This window comes from Scardinius erythrophthalmus, assembly GCF_964197995.2.
Source record: "Scardinius erythrophthalmus genome assembly, chromosome: 5".
In the NCBI taxonomy this organism is placed as follows: Eukaryota; Metazoa; Chordata; class Actinopteri; order Cypriniformes; family Leuciscidae; genus Scardinius; species Scardinius erythrophthalmus.
The window spans coordinates 19,790,872-19,818,072 of NC_138225.1; the positions used below are offsets into that span (position 1 = coordinate 19,790,872).

The 27,201-nt window shown below is 38.1% G+C and overlaps 1 protein-coding gene across 8 annotated transcripts in view; it reads right to left on the bottom strand.

Moving 5' to 3' along the window:
- The window catches only part of phldb1a (pleckstrin homology-like domain, family B, member 1a), a 46,514-nt gene continuing 19,313 nt past the window's right edge, over positions 1 to 27,201 (bottom strand). For 2 of the 8 annotated variants that reach the window (XM_081365013.1, XM_081365011.1), the window contains exons 6-25: positions 25,006 to 26,213; positions 18,801 to 19,037; positions 17,776 to 17,913; positions 17,310 to 17,447; positions 16,549 to 16,677; positions 14,814 to 14,969; positions 14,572 to 14,682; positions 13,621 to 13,707; positions 13,013 to 13,132; positions 11,681 to 11,800; positions 11,210 to 11,368; positions 10,821 to 10,964; positions 10,452 to 10,544; positions 7,757 to 7,826; positions 7,383 to 7,602; positions 5,921 to 6,011; positions 5,405 to 5,551; positions 3,902 to 4,121; positions 2,683 to 2,768; positions 1 to 2,376 (exon numbers count right to left, since the gene is read on the bottom strand). In XM_081365013.1, coding sequence (XP_081221139.1) covers positions 2,236 to 2,376; positions 2,683 to 2,768; positions 3,902 to 4,121; positions 5,405 to 5,551; positions 5,921 to 6,011; positions 7,383 to 7,602; positions 7,757 to 7,826; positions 10,452 to 10,544; positions 10,821 to 10,964; positions 11,210 to 11,368; positions 11,681 to 11,800; positions 13,013 to 13,132; positions 13,621 to 13,707; positions 14,572 to 14,682; positions 14,814 to 14,969; positions 16,549 to 16,677; positions 17,310 to 17,447; positions 17,776 to 17,913; positions 18,801 to 19,037; positions 25,006 to 26,213 — 3,815 coding nt within the window. In that variant the 3' untranslated portion in view covers positions 1 to 2,235. The remainder of the gene's footprint in view (positions 2,377 to 2,682; positions 2,769 to 3,901; positions 4,122 to 5,404; positions 5,552 to 5,920; positions 6,012 to 7,382; positions 7,603 to 7,756; positions 7,827 to 10,451; positions 10,545 to 10,820; positions 10,965 to 11,209; positions 11,369 to 11,680; positions 11,801 to 13,012; positions 13,133 to 13,620; positions 13,708 to 14,571; positions 14,683 to 14,813; positions 14,970 to 16,548; positions 16,678 to 17,309; positions 17,448 to 17,775; positions 17,914 to 18,800; positions 19,038 to 25,005; positions 26,214 to 27,201) is intronic. The other 6 variants (XM_081365012.1, XM_081365014.1, XM_081365015.1 and 3 more) reach the window with 6 other exon arrangements.

The following is a 27,201-nucleotide window of genomic DNA, read 5'->3' on the forward strand; positions in this document are numbered from 1 at the left end:
TTCATTTATAAACTTTATTGTTTATACTGTGTGTCTGAGGGACTGTCTTGGGAATTTCCCTGTCCATTAACGTATATGACTGATGTCGGCTTAAGAAGTGTGTTCTGCGGTTACAGCGAATAGTCTGTTTTACTGAAACCTCACTTTATTTGCAGTACATGACCCCCTGATGCTTACATTTGTTTTGCCAGTTATGTTTTTTTTTCTTCTTTTAGGCAAATATAGCACTGGTTATAGCATAATGGTTTGTGTCATGTGAATGATATAAACACATTTAATAGAAAATATTTTGATAAGATATTTTTCTCGTTTAGTTATAAATGCATGGATCAAGTCGATTATACCAGTATGATTATAGTGTTATTTTTTTTATCAGTGAACCTTATATACATAATTTCTCAGGGGAGATTGGGGCTAGTTATCACACAGGGAAGTTGTCACAATGGTTAAACTCAATAACTATAACGTTTTGAGTTAAAAGTCCACTTACAAAATGTTGAAGAGTTTTCTCTTCAAAACTTTTTTTTTTTTTTTTTTACAGCTGTTTTGTTAACAAGTGAAAAAAAAAACACACACACACAATGGGATACATTCAGGTAAACGTCTGTACATAGCAAAGCACAATTTTATATTTTTTACAATATAGGCTATATTTGTTGTTCAAAACAGTGTTTTTTCTTTATTTTTTTGTATGCTACCGTTTGCTTTTTCATGTTCATGTTTTCATTAATTGTTTTGGGTTACACTTTATTTTACAGTGTCATTGTTGCATATGTTACATGCAGTTAATATAGTAATAACTATAAATTATGCATTATTACTTGCAACTAAACCAAACCAAACCCTAATCCTATAGTAAGTACATGTAGTTACTTAATATTACTCAGTACTTAAATGTATAATTACAGTGTAACAATGACACCTTAAAATAAAGTTTAACCTTGTAATGTAACAATTGTTTTGGTGTTTAAATTTCATCCCACTACTCATCCTTAATGAACTGCACTTTTTTTTGTGTGTGGGAATGGCCAAACATTTTGCAATCAAAACTTTAAGGTACGTGTTTATACAAAATAAATTTTTTCAAAATGAACCAACCCTGAGAAATATTCACTGGAGTAAAAGGTGTGACAACTAGCCCTGCTCTATGTGACAACAAGAAAACATAGTTTGTTAGACTTTTATTTGCCTTAGAGTATATAATACTTGTTTATGTCAAAAAAAATGTTTTTTAATTTTTAGAAATACATTGTTAGTGCTATAACACTGAATTATCAAAAGTTCACACTGTTTTTCCTCATTGACTTAGAAGACGTCCAAGAGGATATCAATAATCTGAATAGCACAATACACAATATATCTGATTATAAATCATAGTGGCACATCCATACATTTTTAAAACCCTGAAATAAAAGATGTGCAAATCAGAGTACACATATCAACACGGGTGAAGCTTTGGCAAGACAAAACCTGCTGGTACAAACGTACCAAGACCTTCAAAACAAAAGTGTTTACTGCAATGGTCCCCCACCAAATAATCTCGTATAATAAAGTTACAAATCAGGCAGCAGGCATATAGTTTTTAGTTACATGTCTGAGCACCTGAGCCATTTGTTTAAGAATCTTTGCAGCAAAAAAGTTATATAATTATATATTATACAGATAAAGACAACATATGAAATATCTTTTAAAGCAATTAAAAAGATGAATTCTGCCTCCCCACCTAAAAAGATATTATGAAAGCAATCAAATGCTATTAATTTTAATCTCACTGTAGTCATGTAACTGCGCCTAAATAACTAAAAGTAAAGATAAGTGTTGGTAATACACCGACGTATATACATCTGAAGACTTGGCACCATAAAACTATAGAGATATTAAATAAAAGTACTGAGCATATGATTGATTTGAAATGCCATAAAATACTGTAAGCTCTGTAACTGTCTCTGCATTACAATAATACAGAGATAAACTCTCTCTCTCTCTCTCTATCATATATATATATATATATATATATATATATATATAAGCTTCTCTTTTTAGTGACATACATTTTGAGCATTAGTTGCACAATAATATGTCGTCGTCATCAGGCCAGCCTGAATTCAGTTCTTCCCTAGTCATGATGACAAAGAAGTCAGTCAGTGCTGGCTGAAGTTTTCGACACAATTCTGCATATGTTACACGTCCTGGTAAATCTCACATCACTGCAGGCAGAATTGCATCCACTCTCCCTCAGGTCATAAACTGCGTGTAGCCCTCGGCACCCGTTACTATGACGTCCATCCAAATTCGCATGGCCTCTGGGGACGGTGCCACCATGAAATAAAGTCGATCGTGAGTCTTCACGCAGAAGGTTAGCGAAGGATTTGGACTCTGTAAGGACAGAAAAAAGACACAGTATGCATTAAAGTGTGAGAAGATGGAGAACAGCAGGGCAGGGAAAAAAGGCATGTCGCTGAAGTGAAAAAAAGAAAGCATGACGAAATGTACATGAACATGAAACCGCCTTTGATCTCTTTGCCTTCTGCTGTAAGAAATTCTCTTTATGAAAAGACGCCTGTCTGTTTAAACTTTCACTGTGTGCTCAAAGTTGGTGCTGTAGTGCGAGCAGTATGGAGCTTGATTTGTTGATGGTAAACAGGAGGCGTTGAAAAAGCACGGCATCAGTTCGCTCATTACCTTGGTTGCGCTGCGCAGGTGATCGTAATACACCTCCTCTATGGCTTGGAAGTAGATGACACCCTTCAGTTTGGTCTCGTGTTTATCTGAGTACAAACCAAAAGGGAAAAAATGAAGGAAAGTCATTTTTTTGAATGAAATTATGCTACAGATCAGGTTTATTATTTATTAAGAAGAGACTGCATTTTGATTATGCAAAGTGTCTGTTGTGATTTGTTTTAAATGTCAGAAATAACTTAGATATTGGAATAAAAAAGTGCTTTTCCACAGGGATTAAACAAGCACATAAAGTAGAAATGAATTGTAGCGCACAGAGCGATTCACCTAAAAGCATTGTCTGTCTCAATTTAACACAGTCTGCCACCCACTGCAAACAGCTCCTCTGACAGACTTTCCTTTTCGCTACTTAGCGCAAATTAACATCTCTCTTCGGATCGATTCTAATCTCGTAGATGGTTTGAAACCACTGTTTTAAGCTTGTCAGCCTCCAGTGAGCCCCCTCGCATCATTGTTGACGGTTAAGATCGACTACTTTCCCTTTTGAACGGTTTCATTTGATTTATTTATGTTTTTATTTTTTGGCTCGTCTCTGTTCCTTACACAAATCTGCTTAGTAATGGGATAAATTGTTTTTGTGTTTCATGTTTTTGAAGAGTTAAGTGCAGTATTGTTACTCAGAACTGAGCCAGGGGTAAATCTACACCCCCGTCCCTCACAAACGCTGGGCTAGAGAAAGTATTGCAGTTTATTTCATCATCATCATCATCATCACCACCATCATCATCATCACTACTAACATGGGGAGCGAGGGGGTGAAAAGGCTACATACGAGCAAAGCGTATGTGTGCGAGAGAGAGAGAGAACATCTAAAAGAAAGACAAGATGATCGGAAATTGAGCGAACAGAGATAAAACGTTTCACCAGAACTTTCCACTTTGTAAGTGCCGTCAAATTTTTTCTTCTTCATATTTCTTCTTTTTCCACCTTATATATTTTGAGACCAGAAAAAGTATGTGCTCTCTTTTACACTTAAATCCATTTCTATATTAATTTGTCAAGAAATAAATTGAGATTTATAAATCTATACAGTATGCTTTTTGAAAAATGTCTCAAAATTCTATAAACTGTATTGTGATCATAAAAACTGGAAAACAAAAAAACAAACACAAAACAAATTTGCTGACCATTTAATCAGGCGTAAATACAACAATTATCTTACCTACGTAATAAGAGAAGGTCCTTTTAAGCCGATCAAAGACAAACCAGCGTTTTTTCCAGGATTTGATCTTGCCGCCCATCTTCACAAGATGACCCTTGCACATTTTCTCTGTAACAATGACAAACGCACATGTGTCCACGCAGTGGCCTGATGACTCCACATGAGAACGCAGGTCAAACTCCTCTTTTCGGATAGGTAGGTAGCGCGTCATTGGCCGAGCCTGAGGAGGGCAGAGCTCAGATTAGCTGCTGTCTCAAATATTTCCATAAAAATGTACTTGTTCAGGTACACATAACAACAATACATTTCATGGAAATACAGCATTAAAATTTGATATTGTGATCACGGTATTTAAGCAGGGAAAATGTATCAGAATAACGCACACAGTGGTGAAGATCACGGGTTGAATCCATTGTTTTGGTGGTGTCACTTATCTGTGTTTAAAACATCGCTGTCCTACTGCCCTGCCCTTCCTTGCCTCTGCCTTACACCCCCTCCTCTTGCTCCCATCTTATCTTTTTTCTGCTGTCTCCCTCTCACCATCTGTCTGCGTGTCTCCTCTCATCCACCTGCTGTGCGGAGCTGCTCTCTGTGCATTCATGCCTCCCGTCTGGCCCAGTCAAGCTGAGCAAGTGACCTCATAAAGACTTTTAAAGAGCAAATCCAAACATTCACTGACCTCAGAGCGGCACCGGTGAAGCGCACTGCTGTGTTCAGAGTTGTACACAGACATTGAAACTGTCTGTAAAAGTGAGAGCAGGCGCTACTCCACTGTGTATACATCCGTGTGTTTCAAACTCGGATTTATAGCTCACCTGATGTTACATATTTATGTATACACATTATATTATGCCAAACATGATTAGTTAAAGGGTTAGTTCACCCAAAAATTCTGTCATTAATTACTCACCCTCATGCCGTAAGACCTTCGTTCATCTTCAGAACACAAATTACAGAGAAAAAAAAATACAAGCAAGCCAAGATTTCTTTTAAGAAGACTTTTAATGATCTTTTTTTACAATTGCTGGACAGTTACCCCTAGACTCATTTTAAAAAATGTATTGAATAATAATATAAATTAAATAATAAAGCATTGAATTAAATAATATTTAAAAAAAAATCACAATGGCTTTTTACACTCTTTATGTAAGAGGTGTATTCAAGAAATTTCTTAGTTTTAATTATATTTATGAATAACTTAAATGTGCCACATCACTGACCTATATTTACATTCACATATACACACACACACACATATATATATATATATATATATATATATATATGAATGTGCATGGTCTCTTGATCTATAAATCATTATGATTATTATTATTAATTCTTATTCATGACTTATTAATGAAAGCTTTATTATTTAGTATTGTCCCTTTTATCTCACTGGGAAACGTGATGATTTTATGTCCGCCTAATAAAAGAGTGGGAGACTCTATAAATCTATTGCTGATCTGAGACCAATTCATTTAGGTATTCTCCAGATGCACTGACCTGAGAACACTGTTTCTCTCTCATCTTGACCTCTTCCTCCACAAGTCTCTGCCTGTGCGCGGTCTCATCCATCAGCCTCTTCTCTACCTCCTCTCGCCTCCTTCTCTCGGCCTCCAGAAGCTGCTTTCGTGCCTGGACTTCTCTCTCCTGACGAAAACAAGACAGACAGAAAGATTAAGACACAGAGGGGCTTCGAATCCACTGCGAGAAGATTTAATAGGCAATAGGGAAAAATACATACAAATACATAAAATACACGGTGCGGAGTGACTGGGGATGCATGAAAAAATAATTCAGCAAGAGATTGTTTGAGTGAGTATTACTGTCTGAGAGCTTGTTAAGATCCAGCCTTTCATGTCTATCCCTCTTTCTAGGTAAGAAACAATCTTTAATGCAGTAATGCCAAAGGGACCAGGGGCTTCCTTTTTAAATTCATGAAAAAGATCTCTTTTATATGAGAGACAGGCTGAGGGATGGATTATATTTCACAGACAATTAAAGTTTAATGGTACTCACTCGACTCTCCACCAGTCTGGCTTTCTCCTGCTGGGCCTCCTTCAACATCTTCTCCATCTCCTCCAGCCTCAGTCCTGCCAGCCCATTGCTGCTAAGAGAGAAACACACAGTTACTGTTTATGTGGTGTTTCCAGTGGCAGAAGACGACATTGGGCCCAAATGCTCACTCTAGACAGATCATAGTTGCTTTAAATGAAACTATACTGATTTCTAAATAAATATCAAATACTTTAATAACAACAACAATAAAAATAGATTAAAATATATTATAATAAAATGATCGAATACGTCTACTGACAAACTATTATTATTAAATTATTCTTAAAATAATATTTAAAACATTTTACTAATAATTTTACGCCATTATATACAAGTAAAAATGTTTTGTTTTTTTAAGTATTTTAAGCTCACAATGCTTGCATTTATTTGATTAAAAATACAGTAAAAACAGTAATTTTGTGAAATATGGTTATACCTTAAAATAGCTGTTTTCTATTTAAATATTCTCAACTCTGGCCCTCAAGGTCCACTTTCCTGCAGAGTTTAGCTAAAGTTTAATTTATTCCTGTGATGGCAAATTATTATAATCAATGTTGAAAACAGCTGTGCTGCTTAATATTTTTGTGGCATTACAGAATTAATTTGAAATAAAATAAAAATTCTAAGAAATTAAGAGTATTTACTCTCAGTTTTGGTCAATTTAATGCATCCTTCCTGAATAAAAGTTTTAGTTAAAAAACCTCAAACCCTGACCAAAAACTTTTGAATGGTAATGAATATTTTAAAAAGTTGTATAGTTATTGTGAGTAATATGAATTTTTTTATGACTTTTTATTTTCTAAACCTTCATAATGATGTTTTTTTAAACTCTTGTTCATGTCTTATCTTGCCTAGGTCCTAGACAACCAAGTTTTCGACACTGGTTAATAAAAGTACATTATTTTTGCTTGGGTAAAGAGGATGTGATTTTTTTTTTTCTATTTCACTTTTAAATGAGGACCTACATGCATTTTTGGTGGGCCATTTCAAAGGAAGAGGTTGATCGAGGGTGAGGTTGGCTGTAGGAGTTTAAATTAAAACTGCTGAAACATCTAACCGAAATGTAAGAATGCAAGGTCAAAGATTCTTGTCCAGACTATCGATGCTGAAAAGTAGGGCAACATCAAGAGAACGTCTATTCATGACTTCAACATCTGACTAAACACCTGAAGCTTCCCTGGCTCCAAGGAGCACATACTTTAAAATGACATTCTGTGCTTGTTCTGCCTCGGGACAAGACCAAACTTTGAAGATGAGAAGAATAGCATGTCTCTTTGTATGGACGTATGTGTTGTCATGGAAACAACCCAGGAACTATTCTGGGAGGAGGATGAAAAAACATTTATGGGGAAATTGGACAGCGTGACCCGTTGTCAGGGGAATGGAGGCAGAACGAAGGGTTCCCTTGACAACTGCATCTCACCTTTCAGGTGAACAGGCGGAGTTGTTGCCGGTAGATACGCTGGTCTCCACGCTGTCGGAGCTCTCCAAACTCAGAGTGTCATACGTTGACTCTCCTGCTGGGGGTGCTTGGTGGTGCAGAATGGAGTGGTGTACCATGGGGGGTCCTGAAGGTGGTGCCCCCCAGTGGCTAAGCTTAGGATCCGTAGGCCTGATTCTGGAATCATCACATGTATAGAGCCCTGGAGAAACACACCCAGAGCAGATCAATAAAAACACTGGACTATACAGTATGTCTACAACCATCTTTAGGTACATGTAGCTGTGTTAGCAAAACAACATTAAATTATTCAACGCATGCTGTTTACAGTCTGATAACAGTGAGTGATGGACTACCTCTGCCCTGTAGGTCTAACTGTCTCCTGGAGTCTAAGTCCAAATAAGCAGGAGATAGGTCTGGGAGACTCTGAAGATAAAACAGAAAAGATAAATAGAAAGTGACACGTTTGAAAACAATACATGTGCAGTTATAATGGAGCTACAACAGGTTTTCAGTTGAGCCAGTCTTCATCCACGCCACATTGCACATTCTAATATTTTAAGGATTAAATACGCATCATACGCCACCCTTGTCTTTGAAGTAAGTGCACAACACCAAGGTTAATGTAGTCCAAATAATGTGTTAACACGCTGAATGAAGCTAAAGCCTGGCCCACACTAAAAGATTCTTATCAGATTTTCAAAATGTGACAGACCACAAACATGATGATAAAAAAAAACAAAAAAAAAACAGTTTTGTTCCAATAGTGTGTGGATAGCACACCACACACGAACAGATTCAAACAACCAGATTCCCGGCTGTGAACACGGGAAATATCGCAAAATTATTAGCAATGTTTTATGGGATTGTTGCTCTTTCCTTCTTTAAAGCTAATAATTACACTTATAATAATAATAATAATAATAATGCATTTTATTTAAGGCACCTTTCAAACCACTCAAGGTCACCATACAATATTAAAACAGAAAATAACAGTAAATAACAATGGCAATAACAAATAGCAATAAAAAAGTACTAGATTTGAGTGCACAAAGTAATCATGGAAGATAAGCAATTCTGAATAGATGAGTTTAAGTTTGACTTTAAATTGACCTAACGAGTCTGAATTACGGATGTTGACTGGGAGAGAATTCCAAAAACGAGGAGAAGCATGGCTAAAGGCCCTATGGCCTCTGGTGGTTAGGCGAGCAGAAGGTGTATGGAGGAGACACAATGAAGAGGAACGGAGAGATCGAGAAGGGGTGTAGGGCTGTAAGAGATCTGAAAGGTAAGGTGGAGCCTTATGAAGAGATTTGTAAGTGAGGAGGAGAATTTTAAATTCAATCCGGAATTTGATAGAAAGCCAATGTAGCTGTTAGAGTGATGGGGTAATATGTTGAATAGGTGGAGTCCGGGTTATGATATGAGCTGCAGAATTCTGAATCAGCTGGAGTTCATGAAGAGATTTGTGTGGTAAACCAGATAAAAGAGAATTACAGTAATCAATGCGGGAGGTGACAAGCGAATGAACAAGTATAGCCAAACTACGCGGAGTGAGGAATTGACGGAGGTGAGCAATATTGCGGAGATGAAAATAACAAGACCTGGTTATGTAATTAATGTGAGCTTCAAATGAAAGGGTGCTGTCGAAGATGACCCTCAAGTTCCTAACCTGGCGGGAAGGAGAAACGGAAGAACCGTCAATGGATAAAGAAAAACTGCAGGACCTAGAGGGAGTAGAATTAGTGCCAATAAGGAGTACTTCAGTCTTACTGCCATTAAGTTTGAGGAAGTTGGCAGAAAACCAGACATTTATTTCATGAAGGCAGTTGGTAAGAAAGGCAGGGGGGAGAACGGAATCAGGGTTTGTAGATATATAAAGCTGTGTATCATCAGCGTAACAGTGGAATTTAATACCGAATTTGGAAAAGATATTACGAAGTGGGAGAAGGTAGATAAGGAACAATAGGGGACCTAGGACAGAACCTTGGGGGACACCACAGCTAACAGAAGAAGGTTGGGAATTTATTTATTTTTTGGTTTGAAAAGGTATGAAGTGAACCAGGCATAAGGACTACCAGTGATACCAATATCGGATAAACGGTTCAAGAGAATATTGTGTGAAATTGTGTCAAAAGCTGCACTCAAGTCAAGTAAAACAAGAATAGATAAGAACCCGCCATCAGCAGCCATCACTAGGGCAGTTTCCATGCTATGCTTAGAACAAAACCCTGACTGAAAACACTCATAGTTCTCAAAGTTATTATTACTAAGGTGAGCATGAACCTGTGCTGCCACTGCTTTTTCAAGAATGTTTTAAATAAATGGAAGATTTGAGATGGGACGGAAATGATCTAGATTGTTAGGGTCTGCACCAAGTTTCTGAAGAACTGGGGTTATGGCAGCTATTTTAATAGATGATGTAACAATGCCAGAGCTAAGATAAGTGTGAATAATACAAGTTATAAGAGAAGAAAGAGAAGGAAAACAGGCCTTTACCAAATGAGTTGATATAGGAACATGTGGAAGAATTAGACTTGTAAATTAACTGAGTAATTTCTTTTTCTTAGTATTTGAAAGAAAAAAGGAGAGGAGAGGGGAAAATGAATTGAGACACTGTGTGGCGAACTACAGTAAGGGGTAGCCAAGGAGGCCAATTGTTGGTGGATGGTAGTTATTTTGTCATTGAAAAAAGACAATTTATCACATTGAGCAGTGCAGTACAGGTGTGCAGGAAGTGTGTCAGGAGGTTTCAGAATACGATTTACAGTTGAGAACAGTGCTTTAGTATTACCATCTCCAGACTCAATTAAATTACTTGTTTTTTGTCCAATTATCAAATACTTCTTTGCTTCAAATTAAGGTTTGTAATGTGAATCACCTCGTAGCAGGTTGGTCTGGTTCATGGCTAATAACTCTTTTTTAATTTGTTTTCTTTTTTTTATCCTTATGGTAAAAATACTTCCACGGTATATATTTAAGCACTGCAAAAGTTGTCTAAAACAATTGTAGACTACATATTGTGGCCTCTTATGTTATAAGCCATCTTACTTTGGTGGGTGTGTTTCTGCCTGATGTAGTCATGGAAGGCAAGGGTGTAAAGGTGCCATTGGTCTGTCCCAGCTCTCCATCCTGCTTACAGATCTGACGACAAAACATCTTAGTGTTATTTATCCCTTCATCATTCATATCCTCCATCCATAATGACAACTATGGCAGCTTGCCCCCATAGCGAGGAAAAATACAACACCAAAGCAACCAGGCACCCGGCAATGTAGACGCTTTACATAAAAGTACTGCTTTTCATGTTATTTTATTAAACAAAATTATTTGGTTATTTCTGGATAGATTCAAACAAAAGGACAGACAAAGGATGCAAGCAGAATAGAAGATGAATGAAGACAAATGAAGAGAGTTTACCTGCATAGGTTTACGTGAGGAGAGACACTTAGCAGGCAGAGGGGGAGGACAGGTATGACTGGACTCCCCAGCTGCCATGATTTCCTGGTACCAGCGCTCTGAATCTAGCCTGGGGATTGAAGGCCTACTCCATGCAGGCTGGGTCTGAAGTGCAGTCCAGGTAAAGGGAGGATAGGTGGGAAAAAGAGGAAAAATTGATACAGGAAGAAAGGAAAGAAGAGACATGCATTGAAAGTATGAAGTGGTATTTAGATTAGAAAATGTAAAAAAAAATGTCTCAAAACCAAAAGCTCGAAATCCCACTTTATTCAACTCAGATTTCACATGGACAAGCCAGAGCTATGGTAAATACAATCATGAACACATCGACACCAGGAAATAACACACACCTCAACAGGAAGTGACTGGGAGGAGCCACACTGGGATGTGTGGCTGGAGTGGACAGGATCAGCGGCAATAGCTTGGAATGATTGGACGGAAGATGTGGGGGAGGGGTCAACTTTAGGCATCCCGAACAGCTGGTTTAACTGACTGACTGTCACATACTCCTTTATACAATCAGCCCATCACACACAAACACAAACATAAAATGTAACGTGGGCATTTTAGGTGTAGAAAAGCATAAAGCTAGCATAGCAGAGGCAGAGGCAGAGGATACAACAGCAACTAAGACACTAAGACAACTGGGAAGAAATGAAAAATAAAAGTTTTAAGAGAAGACAGCCAGTGCGTTATTCTGACAGCATCATAAAAGAAAAGCCACAAACTAGAAATGAATGGCACTGAAAAAGGGAAACAGGAGGTGGAAAGGCAAGGAAAAGATTCTGTCATGGATGAAAGAGTGAGTGGAGGAGTCATACCTCACGAGGTGTGTCTGATGTTACAGCCAGCGGTAGACAGAGAGCGTTAGGGAAAGCAGTCTGGGCGGGGATACATCCGTTCCCATACATCTTATATACATCAGAGAGTTTGAGGTACTCCTAAGCGCGCACACACACCCATTCATCCGTACACACATCCACATCAGATATCAGTTCCTATTTCAAACAACTCATGAAGAACTGCACCATAAATCTTCATGCACCCACTGGAAAAAGCACGCTTATGCCCAACACATCACAAACATGCCAAGCAACATCTCCAATATACACACATGCAGAATGTGCGGTACAGAATGTCAATGTCCGCCATCCCAGTACTACGATATGTAACCACAGCAATCCTCAATGGTCTGAAAACCATTCATGCTGGATTGAGGCAGACAACACCCACAATGTGCACAGTGAATTCTCACACAAAATGCTAATGATTTGCATTACAGCAACTATAGCTGTTGCCAGTACAATTAATGAATGCTCAACAAACGAACATCACATACCCAACAACTCAAATAAAATCCTGCAAATATTCAAGGTATGAAGATATTGTCTACTGGTCAAAGGTTTGGGGTCAGTGCGATTTTTTTAAAGAAATTATTTAGTAAATTGATTTAGCAAGGACACATTCAGGTTCCAAAGTAACAGTAAATACTCTTACACATTGTAACAAAAGATTTATATTTCAAATAAATGATGTTCTTTTGAACATTCTATTTATCAAAGAATCCTGAAAAAAATTATCACAGTTTCCAAATATTATGCAGCACAGACGTTTTCATAGATAATAATAGGAAATGTTTCTTGAGCACCAAATCAACATTATCATTAGAATTATTTCTGCAGTAATTTCTGCTGAAAGTTTAGCATTACCATCACACAAATACATTTTAAAACATATTAAAAAAGAAAAGAGTTATTTTTAATTTGTAATAATATTTCACAATATTACTGTTATTTTTAATATTTACACCTGCACCTTGGTGAGAATAAGAGACTTTTTTCAAAAATATTTTAAAAATCTTGCCATCCTCAAACTTTTGACCGGTACTGTAGGTTATGTTCATACACGTCAGTAGGGTTGGGAACTGAGAACCGATTCCACTAACGGTTCTCACTCATGCATTCTAACAGAATCATTAGTGGAACTGTTAAGAAACTGAAATCATGAAATTCTATACAATTTCAATCCCTTCTCATCAGCCACACTGTAGTAACATGTTCATTATGAACGGTGAATTGACTGAGCAAGTGCCAATGACAATGTTTTTGTTAGTTTGTAAATCCCCCACAGCTGTCCTGGGGTAATGCTTTTACCTCCTGTTGCCTGTTAGAATATATCTGAGTGGTGGATCTTTGACAACAAGAAGAAGGGAGCAGAGAATTCTGGGAAGGGAGCTCATCAAAAAAGTCAGGTTCATTGATGTAAAGCACTTCCTGTTTTGAATATGAACACCGAAGTCAGAAAACACCACAAAGACAGTTTGTGCACAATGTTGTGCAAACCATGCCAAAGAACATTTTTATGACATTATTTGTCTTATATCAAACTTCTTCAGATTGCCTCTACATATTTTATGGCTGATCAAAGAGGCATCGATATAAAGCGTATTGCTGATGGCGATAACCCAGAAAAAAACAAAACATGCTCATTACTGCTAAGCAGGAGTGGAGTGGATCCCTACAGACACCACCACCATCAGAATGTACACAACGATTCGGTTATTTCAAACCAATGCACTAAATACTGAGATACAGCACAGATTTATTATTATACTTATTCTTTTAGATATAATTATTCTTTAGATCTGGAGGCCTCTGTGTACAGTCTGTTTACTAGACTAGACAGAGATAAAAAAGAGTTTATTTGGCAAGCAAAAACAGGTCAGTTGGCCATTGATTAGTACAGTCATGGCTGGTGTTACCTCCTTTGTGCTGCTAGGCTTGGAGAAAGTCTTTCCACCAGTCAGGCTCTGGTATCTCTTCTCCAGGGCAGACAGTCTCTCCTTTTCCTTAAAGAAAAATATATCAAGGGTCAGATTTACCATTAGGGAATAATCTGGGTTCAATATAATCATTTTTTTTTGTCATTTTGAGGTTTTAGAGATTATGGCGTTATATTGTCATGTTGATGAAGCTGTAAAATTGGATACCACAAACTAAATTGAGTTGAATAATGACACTAAGTAATTTCATCATTGATACATTTTGCAACATTAACACTGTGTTTTCCTGTTTATAACTTTGAAGCTGCTAATTAAATAAATGTGACAAAAAAAGTTAGTAACCCATTTTTTTATTAAAGTTAATTAAAGTTGCTATGAAATGGAAATAGCAACAGATATTTTATTCCGTATTGTGATGTAACGGATTATCGGCAAAGAAAAAACATATGGCGGGGACTTGGTTGTATCACTTGTTGCCACACAATCGATTGTGGAGGGGTAGGTATAAGCAAACTAAATGATTGGAAGTCTGCCATTTTCATTGGAAGATCCAATTATGACATTTTGATCAAACATTACGAGTTCAAAAACATAAATGAATTAAATGAAATTAATGAAAAAAATAGAATTTTTTTTAAAAAAAATTTAAATATACATGGATGAATTGTTCACAATAAGATCAATAACATATATTTACATAATTAAAACAAATGTTTAATTTCATACCAACTTAAATGTCCCATTTACTTCCATTGTAAGTGTCTCACTGTAACCAAGATTTTGGCTTACATTATGCCACAAATGTCGTTGACTGTGCTTGACTTGTATTGTATTTAATCTGGAATATTTCTTTAAGTATCAAGCTGTATTTCTGTGGTGATGAAGACGCTTTGCATGAAGTGTAAATAGAGATTAAGCTTTGTTCTCAACCTTGTGGAGCATCTGCAGGCCCAGTGTTCTATCTTTGGCCATCCTTTCACAATCCTGAGCTGCCTGAAGTCCAAGTTGGTTAGCATGGATCTCCAGAGCTGCCATTTTCTCCTACACAACCAAGAGAAATGTTTCAACGGAAGCCGTGCTCATTTGTCATTCCAGTCTGATACAGGACTCGCCACTCAATACTGACTTTATGAGTCCTTTAATAGAACTGACCTGAGATCAGTGTCATTTACCTTCCTTTTGGCCACACTCCGGTGATACTCTGCCTTCTCTTGCAACAGCTGCCTGCTGACTGTCTCCTTCTCCTCCTCTATGCCACTCTCTCGCTCCAACTGGCGGAACTCCAAATCCTCAAAGCGCTTAGTGGCCGACTCCAGAGCCTCCACCTTCTACACACACACATATGCACAGATGGACAGAGAGACGAACAGGGAGAGGGAAAGACAGAGGCAGACGAACAGATGGGTGAAACAAACAAGCAGACAGACAAATGTTCCTCAATGACATGCCGAAGAAGATCACTCTGTCTGCCAAACAATGTTTGCTGTATGGAACATGTTTTTTTTTTCTCAATGCATCTCCTGAAAAAAACAATTTATACACATCCTCTGCTTGGTGATTATTGGTACAAAGATAAAGAAGAGTGAGGTGATTCGCTCAGTTCATCACCATATCAGTGAATTAGTGAGGAGATTTAGTAAAATAAGCACTAAAGCAAGAGTGAAAAGCAAAAGAAAGACATACAAATAAATGAATTTCATGCATTTTTATTGCCTAAAAGAGCAGAGGTGCATCATAACGATCATGGTTGTTCAGTCAGTGTGTAAACCCTTTATTGCCATGAGCATAATGCGGCTCGAGAGGGAGCGCAGACACACAGCCAACACACACAGCCATAGGATATTTGTGCAGTTTGTACAGATCCAGATTCTAACAAGCTGTCCAGTTAAGGCTGTTGTATCATATCATGTGATTTGCCCATTAATTGCTGGTGATACTGGAGGGTGATACATTCCAATAGTTATTTTCATAGAGTGTCTTGTGTACAAATGGCATTATATAGGAGTAAATCTACATCAATATATGTTGCTGTTCTCTGATCATTTTATTTGTTGCTATTTTATTTTATTTTTTAATCAAAGAGGCAGGCTGATATTGGGTATTCAACTGTGCATGTTAATTTCCCTTTTTGATATTTAGATTTCCATTGCTTTATTTTTCATACTATGCATTATGATGGGGAAATACTGTTTTACTCTTTTATTTTTCATTTATTTTTTAATTTATTTAATGTTGTATTACATTTTATATATTTATGTATTGGTCTATTTATTAAAGCTGTCATGGTTAATGTGTTAAATAATAATTTCATTAATTAAATGTTTATCAGTTACATTTATAAGTTACAAATTAAATTATCTAAATATAAATATACATAATTTGACAGTACAACTGCTTCATGGTGTTTTGTCTTATTTAAGACTGGCAGGGAAAAGAGAACCACCAAAAGAATCTGTGTTCTTATTGCAGGGCTTTCCTTTATGCTCCTGTAAACGACAGAGAAAGGATTTCTTAATAGCCAATGAATTTAAAATTTGATCCACATGGGACAATTAACAACATTAAAGTAATTTTATTTAATTTCATTTAACTACTATCAAAGCTATTATTAAATATGGTGAGCGAAAAACACCAAGGTCACTGGACGGATGGCAAAACAAGATTGGTTATATTTGGTTATAGAAAAAATACTTCCTAATTAGAGGGGAAACTGAGAACTCGCAACTAACTGTGCTAACTAATTTTTAAAAAAAATCATGAGACCAATCGCTATTCATTTTATATTTTAATGTCCTGACAATCTAGCTATACTTCCTTTCATTGCTCCTGCTCCTCTTTAAAGTGAAGCGGATGTATATGTTCGATAATCGCTGTGACTCTCACGGCAGTATCAAATCGCACACTGACCCTGGTCAGTTGTTCCTGTAAGTGCTCCCTCAGTGATTCTGGGCATTTATGAAGCTGGCCCTTCAGCTCACTGTACGAATCCCTCAGTCTGGCCAGGACATCCCGCTCAGCTGAGACTTTTGCTCTCTCCTAAAAAAACATTACACACACGTAACATACACACAAGTAAAATACACACGCAGCAAGCCAGTGATGCCGAAGAGAGGTGAAAACAAAGAGGAAACTGCTTAGATAAAGACACCATGCTGTGTTAAAACAGAGGTTTAGATATGGGGTTGCCATGGCAATCAGAGCCCATATTGCAGCAGACTATCTGAGCAGAATAAATATTCATACAGCAGTCAGTTGTAGAACATATAGTATTTACAGGTAATATTGCATATTGTATCTCTGTTTGACTGCCTTAATGGTATTTTCACCGACACCGATTTTAACATTTATTGATGTGTAAATTTACTTTCAATACATTTTTTATTATACCTACAGAAAACTGACTCTTCTTTATGTTGTGGTCTGGAACAAAGCGGCTTTAATGTTTCATTGCAGATTTCATTACAAATTAATAGATTTTTATCAAAAGACTGATATGAAAGTGCCCATTGAAACATGCAATAAAGTCAGTGTCATTTGAATTAATAAAAAGTTAGATGTCAGACTGTTAGAAACTAGCATGGTAGTAAAGATGCATCCACAAAGTATTTCAGGAGAAACCAACAGGAAACAGGGAAGCATGCTTTATAGCGCGCGTTTGTTGTCGGTACCTTCTCTTTCTCCTTCTGAGTTGCATTTTCCACTTCATTCAGCTTCAGCTGAAGTTGATTGATGATCCCCAACTCTGTCTCCACTTGATCAAGCTCCGCCCTCCGCTCTCCCTGCAGTAATGCCCTCTCCATCTCTGCCTGCAAATAAAACGACACATTCAACAGTCTGTTCACTTCCATATGTTTCTGTTAACATGAAGAGCGCAGCTCTGCTGATCAGGCAAAATCCTGCTTTCACATCGATTTTAATATGCAACACCAAAGATTTTTTTTATGCATGACAGATGGTGATGCACTGATGTAGATGGAAGACGACTAGTGATTGAGCAGGCTTTACAAGTTTTGATGTGAATATCTACATCTCTCGCTCTCATTCATGTGGTTATGATGGAAGTGAAGGAAGGTACATGTACTTTGTAGACACATCACACAGGCAACGGTCTGTAGGTTTAGGACTCAGTCTAACCTCCTGTCTGGACTCCTGTATCTGTTGTTCAAGGTCAGTGACACGAGTCTTCAGCTCGTCCACCCGAGCCAGAACCCTGAGCCGCTCTTCCTCCAAATACGCTCTCTCCTGCTGCCCCAGCACTGAGGAATCTTCATGCTGAAAAAGCATTTGTCAATTACAACAAATTCTGTTTGTGTATGTGTGTGTGTTGGTGAAGCCACTCAGACAATGTTTGCAACAAATAAACTCTACATGGCCCTCTAACAGTGACCTAAATGAATGAAAACCATTAGTATCTAAAGAAAGGGAGAGAAAAAGGCAGAGAGAGACACGTGTTTACAGAAAGAACAGAAGAAATATTCAAATCTAGGCGAATTCAAAAGGCACCAGCAGACCACAAGAGGTAAACATTTACTTATTCTTCCACATGAAGTGCATGGAACTTCCACAACTACAAAATTGGATGTTTAAACAAAATCTCACATAAAACTTCAAATTATAGGCATATGCATAATAAAGTGTGTGCACAAATATGTCCACATACTCATTCAAGCAGGTTTTGTTTTGTATATAATGAGATCCAAAAATGCAAATCTATTTTGCATTTTTCTAATTTCATTCAATGAACACAAATTTCTTAGTATTTATTAAATATTATATATTTTTAACATGTTATATATTTTTAGCATATATTTTGCTTTAATGACAGCTGCACGTGAACTCCACAAGTTCATGTCAAACCTGATGATCATGTTCTCCAGCACGATTTGAGGTCATCCAAAGAGCATCTTGTGCTTTAGTTGATGCAAGAACATCTGACCATCTTTACAAAAATCACATGATCAAATGTCACAAATGTACTTGTTTGACTAGTGACCAGGAAATAGCGCAGAATCTTTCATTTTTTCTTATTAATTACGTCACAATGTTTTAAAATGTTCAAAACCCAAAAATGTCCTGTTTATTTAAATTCAGTTCAGGTATCAGTGTGTTAGTCTAATAGTGGGAGTATCACTCATAGTGTGTGTGTGTGTGTGTTGTACCTCCTGGTGCTGGCTCTCAGTGCTGCTACACTCCTCTTTCAGGTTCTCCTCCTCACTCTCTCTATGTCTCTGAGAGCTCTGGGCCGGCACACTCGCTGGGACAGGGCCGGGTCGTCGAACAGAGACCTCCTCCATACCCGGGAACTGACACGCCCTCCCTGCGTCCAAGCCAACCGGAGGATCACTCTTATTATACTCGGCACACAAATTCAGGATGGTCTCAAGCCTCTGCCTCTCCTAAAAACGCAAAGAAGGTTTTAGCTGTGCATACAGCTTTAAATGGCACAAAAACTCACACACAGGTCTAAAATGGTGTAAACACATGTAGTTAACAACACTCTTCTAAGAGCTTCAAGTCTGTATGTTCTAAACTAACCGCAACCTGACACCAACAATTCAAAGACCACTTACGACACTGTGTGACTCCCATAACATCCTACAGCATCGCTAGCACATCAAACAAATCAGTATAAATGTAAAAATCCTGAACATCCGCAACAGTGCTTGAGGTCTAATAAAAATACTCTTTGTGAAAGTTTCCCTTCAACCCAGTTACTGACCCCCAAACCTCTGAGCACACTCAAGCGACCTCTCACCTGCCTGTGATAGTCAGCTGCTGCCATCACTCTACATACACAGTGTGTGTGTGTGTGTGTGTGTGTGAGTGTGTGCGTGCGTGGTGGATGTGTGTACACCATCTACATACAGGCTGCCAGAGTCCCGGTCTTCTCTCGCAGCTCTAGCTTGGACTAACTAGCGCTCTAGGCATTGGGGCTCATTATATTTTACATAGACAATACCCAGCTCAGCTTGGCTAGATGACACCAGTGACATTACTAAAATAGCATGGCAGAGAGCACAAGTAATCTACAGCCATCCATTTCAGCTACTAAAATTTTATTTTGATGAACTAAGGAATTATTTACACCAATAAAAGTCAAGACAGGCCTGAGACTCTGACCTCTGAAAATGCACACAGTACAAGATGAATACAGCATGTGTTTTATTTGTAACAGATTGAATTTCATGCTCTAGGTGTTCACTGTTCAGTGCTGTAAAAGTCTTTATCACTGAGCCATTATCTCACAAGACCAGCCAATAGAACGTCTCGAAACATATGCTCTTCCCTTTTAACGAGGTCTCCCCTGTCAGGAGAGTGCAGACAGAGTGCTGGAACAAGTAAACGCTAACTGATGGGTAACGTAGCAACAGCATTCTTCTCCAACAAAAGGGTGTCAGCACAGCTGGTCTGAATGCTGAAGATGCCACGACACAGACCAACACAAAGCACAAAGCACTAAACCTTTGTGTGTAAAAGCCACTTTAAGACACGACTGTCCTCTATTTGGGCACAACAGCCAAGATGGTAAATTCAATTCATTATTAGGGGTTTAAACAAGGTAGTTAAGTGTAAATTGTATTCTACAGAATTTGCTCTGGGAAAATTGTGTGTAAATGTCTGAAAACCAAAATGGAGATTTTAAAAAAATACTTTCTTTATTACTCTCTCTCTCTCTCTCTCCACACGCAAAATTTTCCAAGCATCGATATAAAATGTAAGAGGTGGTTTAAAGGAAGAAAAGGTTTACTTAAACGTTCTTAGACACATCTATGAAAAAATAAGTGTAATTAAAAACTGTTCATCTATATTTAGGGTATAAATCTATTAATTGCAGTGGAAAACAGTGTGTTTAATATTTAAACAGATTTTTAAGATGTTTTTAATCTGGTAAACAAAGAAAAAAAGTTCTTTCTTTAAAAAATTGGTGCCATATCGCCCTCATGTGGTTCAGAGTATGAAATGCTTCAGTTCTCTGTAGCTTCCACAGACACAGAAATGAACAAAAGGCAAATGACCTTTACAACTTCAGTGAGCCAGCAGAGACACACATCTTTATGGATTTTGAAGACAGAGTGCATGTGTTTGTGTGTGGTGTAAAACAAGTTATCTTCTGGTGCATTGTGACCAAAAAATAATAAATGCAACAAGTCATATAATTTTGCAGTTATTATAGTAAAATAAAACAGATTTTTAAAAGGGAGGTGACAATACTTCCTAACGCTTACATCAAAGCCTATGAAATAGTAATAAATTATTTGGCCAAATATTTGTTCCATGTATTATGCTGGTAGCCCACAGTTTCTGCTATTGTCCATGCATTTACACTTGTAGTTGTTCCTATTCAGCCTGATGTCATCTTTAAAAGTTTGTGACAAAATGAACAGAAAAATAAATAATAATAATTTTTTTTTTTATTATACTTTTATCCTGACAAATATGTATAACCATTTCCACAAAAATATTAAGCAGCACAATTGTTTTCACATTTGATAATAACAAGAAATCAGCATATTAGTATGATTTCTGAAAGATCATGTGACACTGAAGACTGGAGTAATGGCATTATGGTTGCTGAAAATCTAGCTTTGCTACCACAGGAATTAATTACATTACAAAACATTAAAATAGAAAACTGTTATTTTAAATTTTTACTGCATTGTTGATCAAGTAAATGCAGCCCTGGTGAGCATAAGAGACTTCCTTCAAACCCAGAACTTTTTAGCCTTTTGCTCAAACAATTTTTTTACAGAGTTGGGTCAACAACTGATGTCAAATGTAAAATCTGGTCCCTAAAGATCCACTGTTGTTGGGAATACGGCTGTCTAGAGAATGTGTGTGTGAGATAAAAGGTGGGCGGAGCACAGCAATACTATCATTGAACAGAGAAGAAACACGTTTTCAAGCCAACTGGGCCATGACCTAGAACGGAGTAAACATAGACACGTGAAGGGATTTGAGAGTAAATATGACATTACCCCACGAGCCATTATCTCTTGTCAGGATTAGAAGAAAAGATCAGATTCCAAATGCTTTTTCTAGATCTCTTCCCTCTCGTTTGTAATACACTTGCTTGCTTTTGTCTTTTTATCTTATCTCCCAAATGCTTTTCCGGTCAAGCACCAGATGAAATGTTCCCCCGTTCTCAGTGTAGATCACTCTTGCCCATAAGCCCAGAATGTGTGGTCACATGCGGCTTACAATAGCATGCTGCGAGGTCACACCTCTGAAATGCCATTTTTGAAGCTAGAAATCAATGTCTGTGTATTTGATGATATTAGGAAGGAGATTAACGCTAAATACAGCTCAGCTGTGCTTTAATGTGGCACAAGTCCTTTCAAAGGTGATACTAACCTGAGAGCAGCATTAAAAAGGGCATTGAGCTAATTTTAGACAAAAACTAGCACTACCTTTCTAGTTCCATGACAACAGTGCCAGACAGACCAGAGACCATAGGACAAAGTTTAACCCAAACAGAGTGAAACGTGTTCATAATAAACCTAATGTTCCTGCCATTGTCTCGAAACGCTGACAAGAGACTGATATTATGGAAAATGACTTACTATCCTGTATTAATTTAGTTCTGTCTCATAGTAAATGGCCTAAAATAGTTTTTCTCAAGGGAATAACAAGAATGTGTGGCAGCCGCATATAATTAGGTTTGTGTGTGCAATGTGGATTGTATTTTTAAGAGAGGTTACAGAACTTCATCAAAAAAATGCCGGTTAGAGGCACAGAAGATGTATATAAATTCAGCGATAGATGGCGATTAAGAAAGAAGATGAATGGCAATTCCATATGGGAATTTGAGATGCACCCAAGCAATGTCTGGGGTTTTTAACAGGTTTAAATGAGAGAGATGATGTCTGTTTGTGGTTAATTTAGGGAGTAGAGAGACTAATGTTTAGACTGCTAAAGGAGGACAGTGTGTGTGTGTGTGTGTGTGTGTGTGTGTGTGTGTGTGTGTGTGTGTGTGTGTGTGTGTGTGTGTGTGTGTGTGTGTGTGCGTGTGTGTGCGTGTGTGTGTGTGTGTGTGTGTGTGTGTATGCATATGAAGAAGAGGGCAGCTCAAAGCACTGAGATTGTGTTGTGTAAATATAGTCTTCAGGAAGCCACACGTTCTGCACAAGCTTTTAAAAGGCCTCAGGAATTTACATCTGTGTGTTATTCCTGACTGTTCTATGTCTTGACCAGAAAACTCTCTCCATATAAACTCCACCCGCTCAACCTCCAGTGCTGAGTCCACTCCAAAAGCCAATGACACAATGACAAAAGCCTCATCACACAAATACACTCATCAGTGCTCTACAGCAATCTATAGCTTCTCTATTTCATTTTACTTCCCAAAGACAAAAAACATCACTTTAATAGTTCCAGAACTTATACTTAGATTGGATTTGAATTGAAAGTGAAGAAACACAACAACATTGAGGCAACTGAAACAAATTTTCCCATTGAAAACACCACATCTGTGTACACACATATGGAACCTGTTAAAAGTTTTTATACTATTTACTCAATTTCAATTTCTCTCATTTGTCTCATGATCTTAAATACCATTTGATCTAAATCATGTTTTAAAGATGTATATAAAAAAGCCAAAATATAAAGTGCCTGTTTTCACCTGGTCATTTCATGCTGCATTTTATTTGTCATCAGCTAAATTCAAGATCAAAGACCGCAATAGGAGAAAGAGTAGTGATCAGCACTGGTAAGATGTAAGCACTGGTAACGTGTTATATAGCCTATAACATGCTCTCACACGTAAATTGTTTTTACCATTTTGGGAGGAGTAAAATTTACACATGTGGTTTCAACAACCAGATGCATTTACATTTGTCCAGTTTCATCTGGAATGCGTCTCAGACCACCCCCTGAAGAGGTTTGAGTGATCGGATTTAAATCTGTCTCGAAAGCGTTTAGGAGAGAATTGACATAGCTATCCGATCAGAGAAAACGCATGAAGTGACCTGGTGTAAAAAGGCCCTGATAGGTTTGACTTAACCCATTATTGGGCACTATATGATTTCCATACACTTCTGTTTAAAAGTTTTACACTTCTGTTTAAATGGTTTCAAAGTCTCTTAAGCTCACCAAGCCTGCATTTATTTGTTTCACATCTGTTTATTTATTTATTATAAAATTTTATAATTTTAAACATGTAATTGTAATGTAAATGTAAAAAACGTGTCACTTGATCCTTTAGAAATCATTCTAATATTATGATTTGGTGCTCACAAAAATGATCAATGTTAAAAACAGTTGTGCTGTTTAAAGGGTTTGTTCACCCAAAAATGAAAATTCTGTCAGTAATTACTCACCCTCATGTTGTTCCAACCGCGTAAGACCTTCGTTCATCTTCGGAACACAAATTAAGATATTTTTGATAAAATCTGAGCCATGTCTCACTCCTCCATAGGCTGCTATGTGACCGAAACTTGCTGGCCCAGAAAAGTTATTAAAGAGATCGTTTATATAGTCCAAGTGACTCCAGTGGCTCAATCTTAAGTATATCAAGCGACGAGAATACTTTTTGTGCGCAAAAACAAACAAAAATAACGACTTTATTCCACTATTCATTTCCTTCTCTCTGGACCTCTAGTTGGTTCGCGTAGTGTTTTTGCGCAGCGCGTCTGTGTTACACGTCACCACGTAGGCTCACTATTGGCCGACGCCGGTCATGTGTGTGATGCGTGATGACGTGCAACACAGACGCGCAGCGCAAAAACACTACGAGGCCCAGAGAGAAGGAAATGAAAAGTGGAATAAAGTCATTATTTTTGTTTGTTTTTGCGCACAAAAAGTATTCTCGTCGCTTGATATACTTAAGATTGAGCTACTGGAGTTACTTGGACTATATTAACGATCTCTTTAATAACTTTTCTGGGCCAGCAAGTTTCGGTCACATAGCAGCCTACGGAGGAGTGAGACATGGCTCAGATTTCATCAAAAATATCTTAATTTGTGTTCCGAAGATGGACGAACGTCTTACGGGGTTGGAACAACATGAGGGTGAGTAACTACTGACAGAATTTTCATTTTTGGGTGAACTAACCCTTTAATATTTTTGTGGAAACCATGATACATTTTGTTGAATTATTTGATGAAAAGAAAGTTTTAATTTGCATTATATGAAATAGAAATCTTAAGTGACATTATAAGCGTCTTTGCGGTCACTTTACTGTCATTTTTGATCAATTTAATCCTTCCTGAATAAAAGTATTCATTTTTTTTTTTTAAACAACTAACTGATGCCAATCTTTAAACAGTAGTGTATCTCCATTTTTGTTATTTCATAGTTTGATGATAAAACTAGTACATAATAATAAACGAGTAGGTGCTGTAAACACACATGCTCAGACATACCAGCCTCTCCATTTCCTGCTCGCGCATCCTTTCCTCTCTCTGCCAGCGATGGTACTCCATTAGGTCTTCCTCTTTGTCGCTGACCTCTGAAATGCTGTTCTTGCGTTCCCGTGTGCGCGTCTGGACCTGCCGAGGCTCCCTTGAGTTCTTTCTTTGGTTGCGGGGACTAGTGAGAGGAGACGCCCCTGTCTGAGAGCCAAAAGCTGGGTTGAGACCACCGTTCTGCTTTCCGCCAGGCTGGTCCTTCAAAAGAGCTGATACAGGAGATGGACTTCTGGCGTGCAATCTCATATTTCCTGCTTCTTCCTCTGCTGTGGTTCGTCGTTGGAGACGAGGACTCTCTGGTACAGTCCGGCCACGAGAGGTCAAAGGAGCACCGGGTAGAGCTCCAGGGAGAACAGGCACCCCGAGGACACCTTTGCGTGATGCAGAGGGACTGAGAGGAGGAAGTTGACGCATACTAGACAATTCTACACCACGGCGGGACGACTGGGGACTGTCTGGAGGAAGGAGTGCGTGAGAATGGGACTGAAGACTAGAAGAATTTTCTTGGACCGATGAGCCAACACTGGATCGAGGGCTAGAAGATGCCGGTGAGGATGAGGAGGTGAGTCTGGCATTGACCTGTCTGCTTAAATCTCCAGATGCAAATGATAGTATCGAAGAGGAGGAACCATGGGCCAGGTGTGGATTCTCACCTCTACGGTTTGTAGCAGGGCTTGAGGGGGTTTCAGTCAAGGCCTTTTGAAGCCTGGGACTTTCTTGATCCTTTAGTCCCCCATTGGAACTGCTGGCCTTGGATGCAAAAGTGCGTGGTTGTGGCACCGGGGGCTGGACAGTGTGGGTGTAGCTGCTGGAACGGGTATTAGAGGAGTCCAAACAAGCCCCTGGACGGCTAACCACAGAGGAGGTGGAGATGGGGGAGAAAGGAAGACTGGTATTTTCATAGCTGGAGCTTACTGACAAAGCACCAGGACTGGTTGGAGGGGAGACAAGATTGTGGCCACCCCCGTTGAGCATGGCAGACTGCGAAATGGGGTGGCAGGCTTTTTTACAGTGCTCAGATGAGGAAATCTGGCCTTCATCCATAGACAGAGAATTCATAATGTCTTGAAGGTCCTTTTCAATAGAGCGCACAAGAGTGCCATGTCCAGGACGAGATCGTTCGTTCACAGGAAGGTGGTTTCCATTGAGTTGCCCATGGGTTTCTGTGGAGAATAAAAAACATCAATTGATTATCTTAAAGGTATAGCGGAGGATTTTCTTTTTCCGGGTGGGTAGTGTAAACTATTGGTCCACCTAAGTGTCAATCATTCTGGTGATATGTAACGTAAGGCCGTCGTACGTGCTCGTCCCTTAGTTTTCGCTTTCTGCGCTTGCGCACTTTCAGGTGTTTATGTGTGGTGGTGAGCTAGAGTTACGGTTTAAGCCATTCATTGAAGCTCGCCGTTTCACCGGGTCCTTTGAAAATGTCTGAGGGTCGCAAGAGAAAAAGTTTGTACGAACTGTATGAGAAGAAGAGAAAGGCCTCAGAAGAGAGAAACAAGATCAGAGTGTTTTTGGGAGATTGTTTCACACGATGGCGTGCGCTGAAAACACAGGTTGGGCTTCCCACTGATGCCTCAGTCGCGAAGTTTCTACTTGACAGGTAAAGTTTGGCATGCTATTTGGTGAAAAAGTGCAAATCTTCTTTTGGAAAGTAATCTTGTATGAGTGATGCCGACAGCAACTTGTAAACAGAGCGTGCACGAGGAGAACCTCGCACACGTTTAATAGGCGTTCCCTCTCGGGAGCAGGTAGTGTGTTGCGCATGTGCATTTTTTCAAAAAGTGGAGAGGGCGGTTCTTATCTAAAATTCGGAAAGATCCTCCGCTATACCTTTAAGTATTAATATATAATTAATATTTATCAAATGTAGAAGACTCATACAAGATATAGACCAGGTTAACAAAATGTAGGATATTTAAAATATATACACACTACAGTTCAAAAGTTTGGGTCAGGAATGTTTTATTAATATCTATCTATCTATCTATCTATCTATCTATCTATCTATCTATCTATCTATCTATCTATCTATCTATCTATCTATCTATCTATCTATCTATCTATCTATCTATCTATCTATCTATCTATCTATCTATCTATCTATCTATCTATCTATCTGTCTGTCTATCTATCTATCTATCTATATAA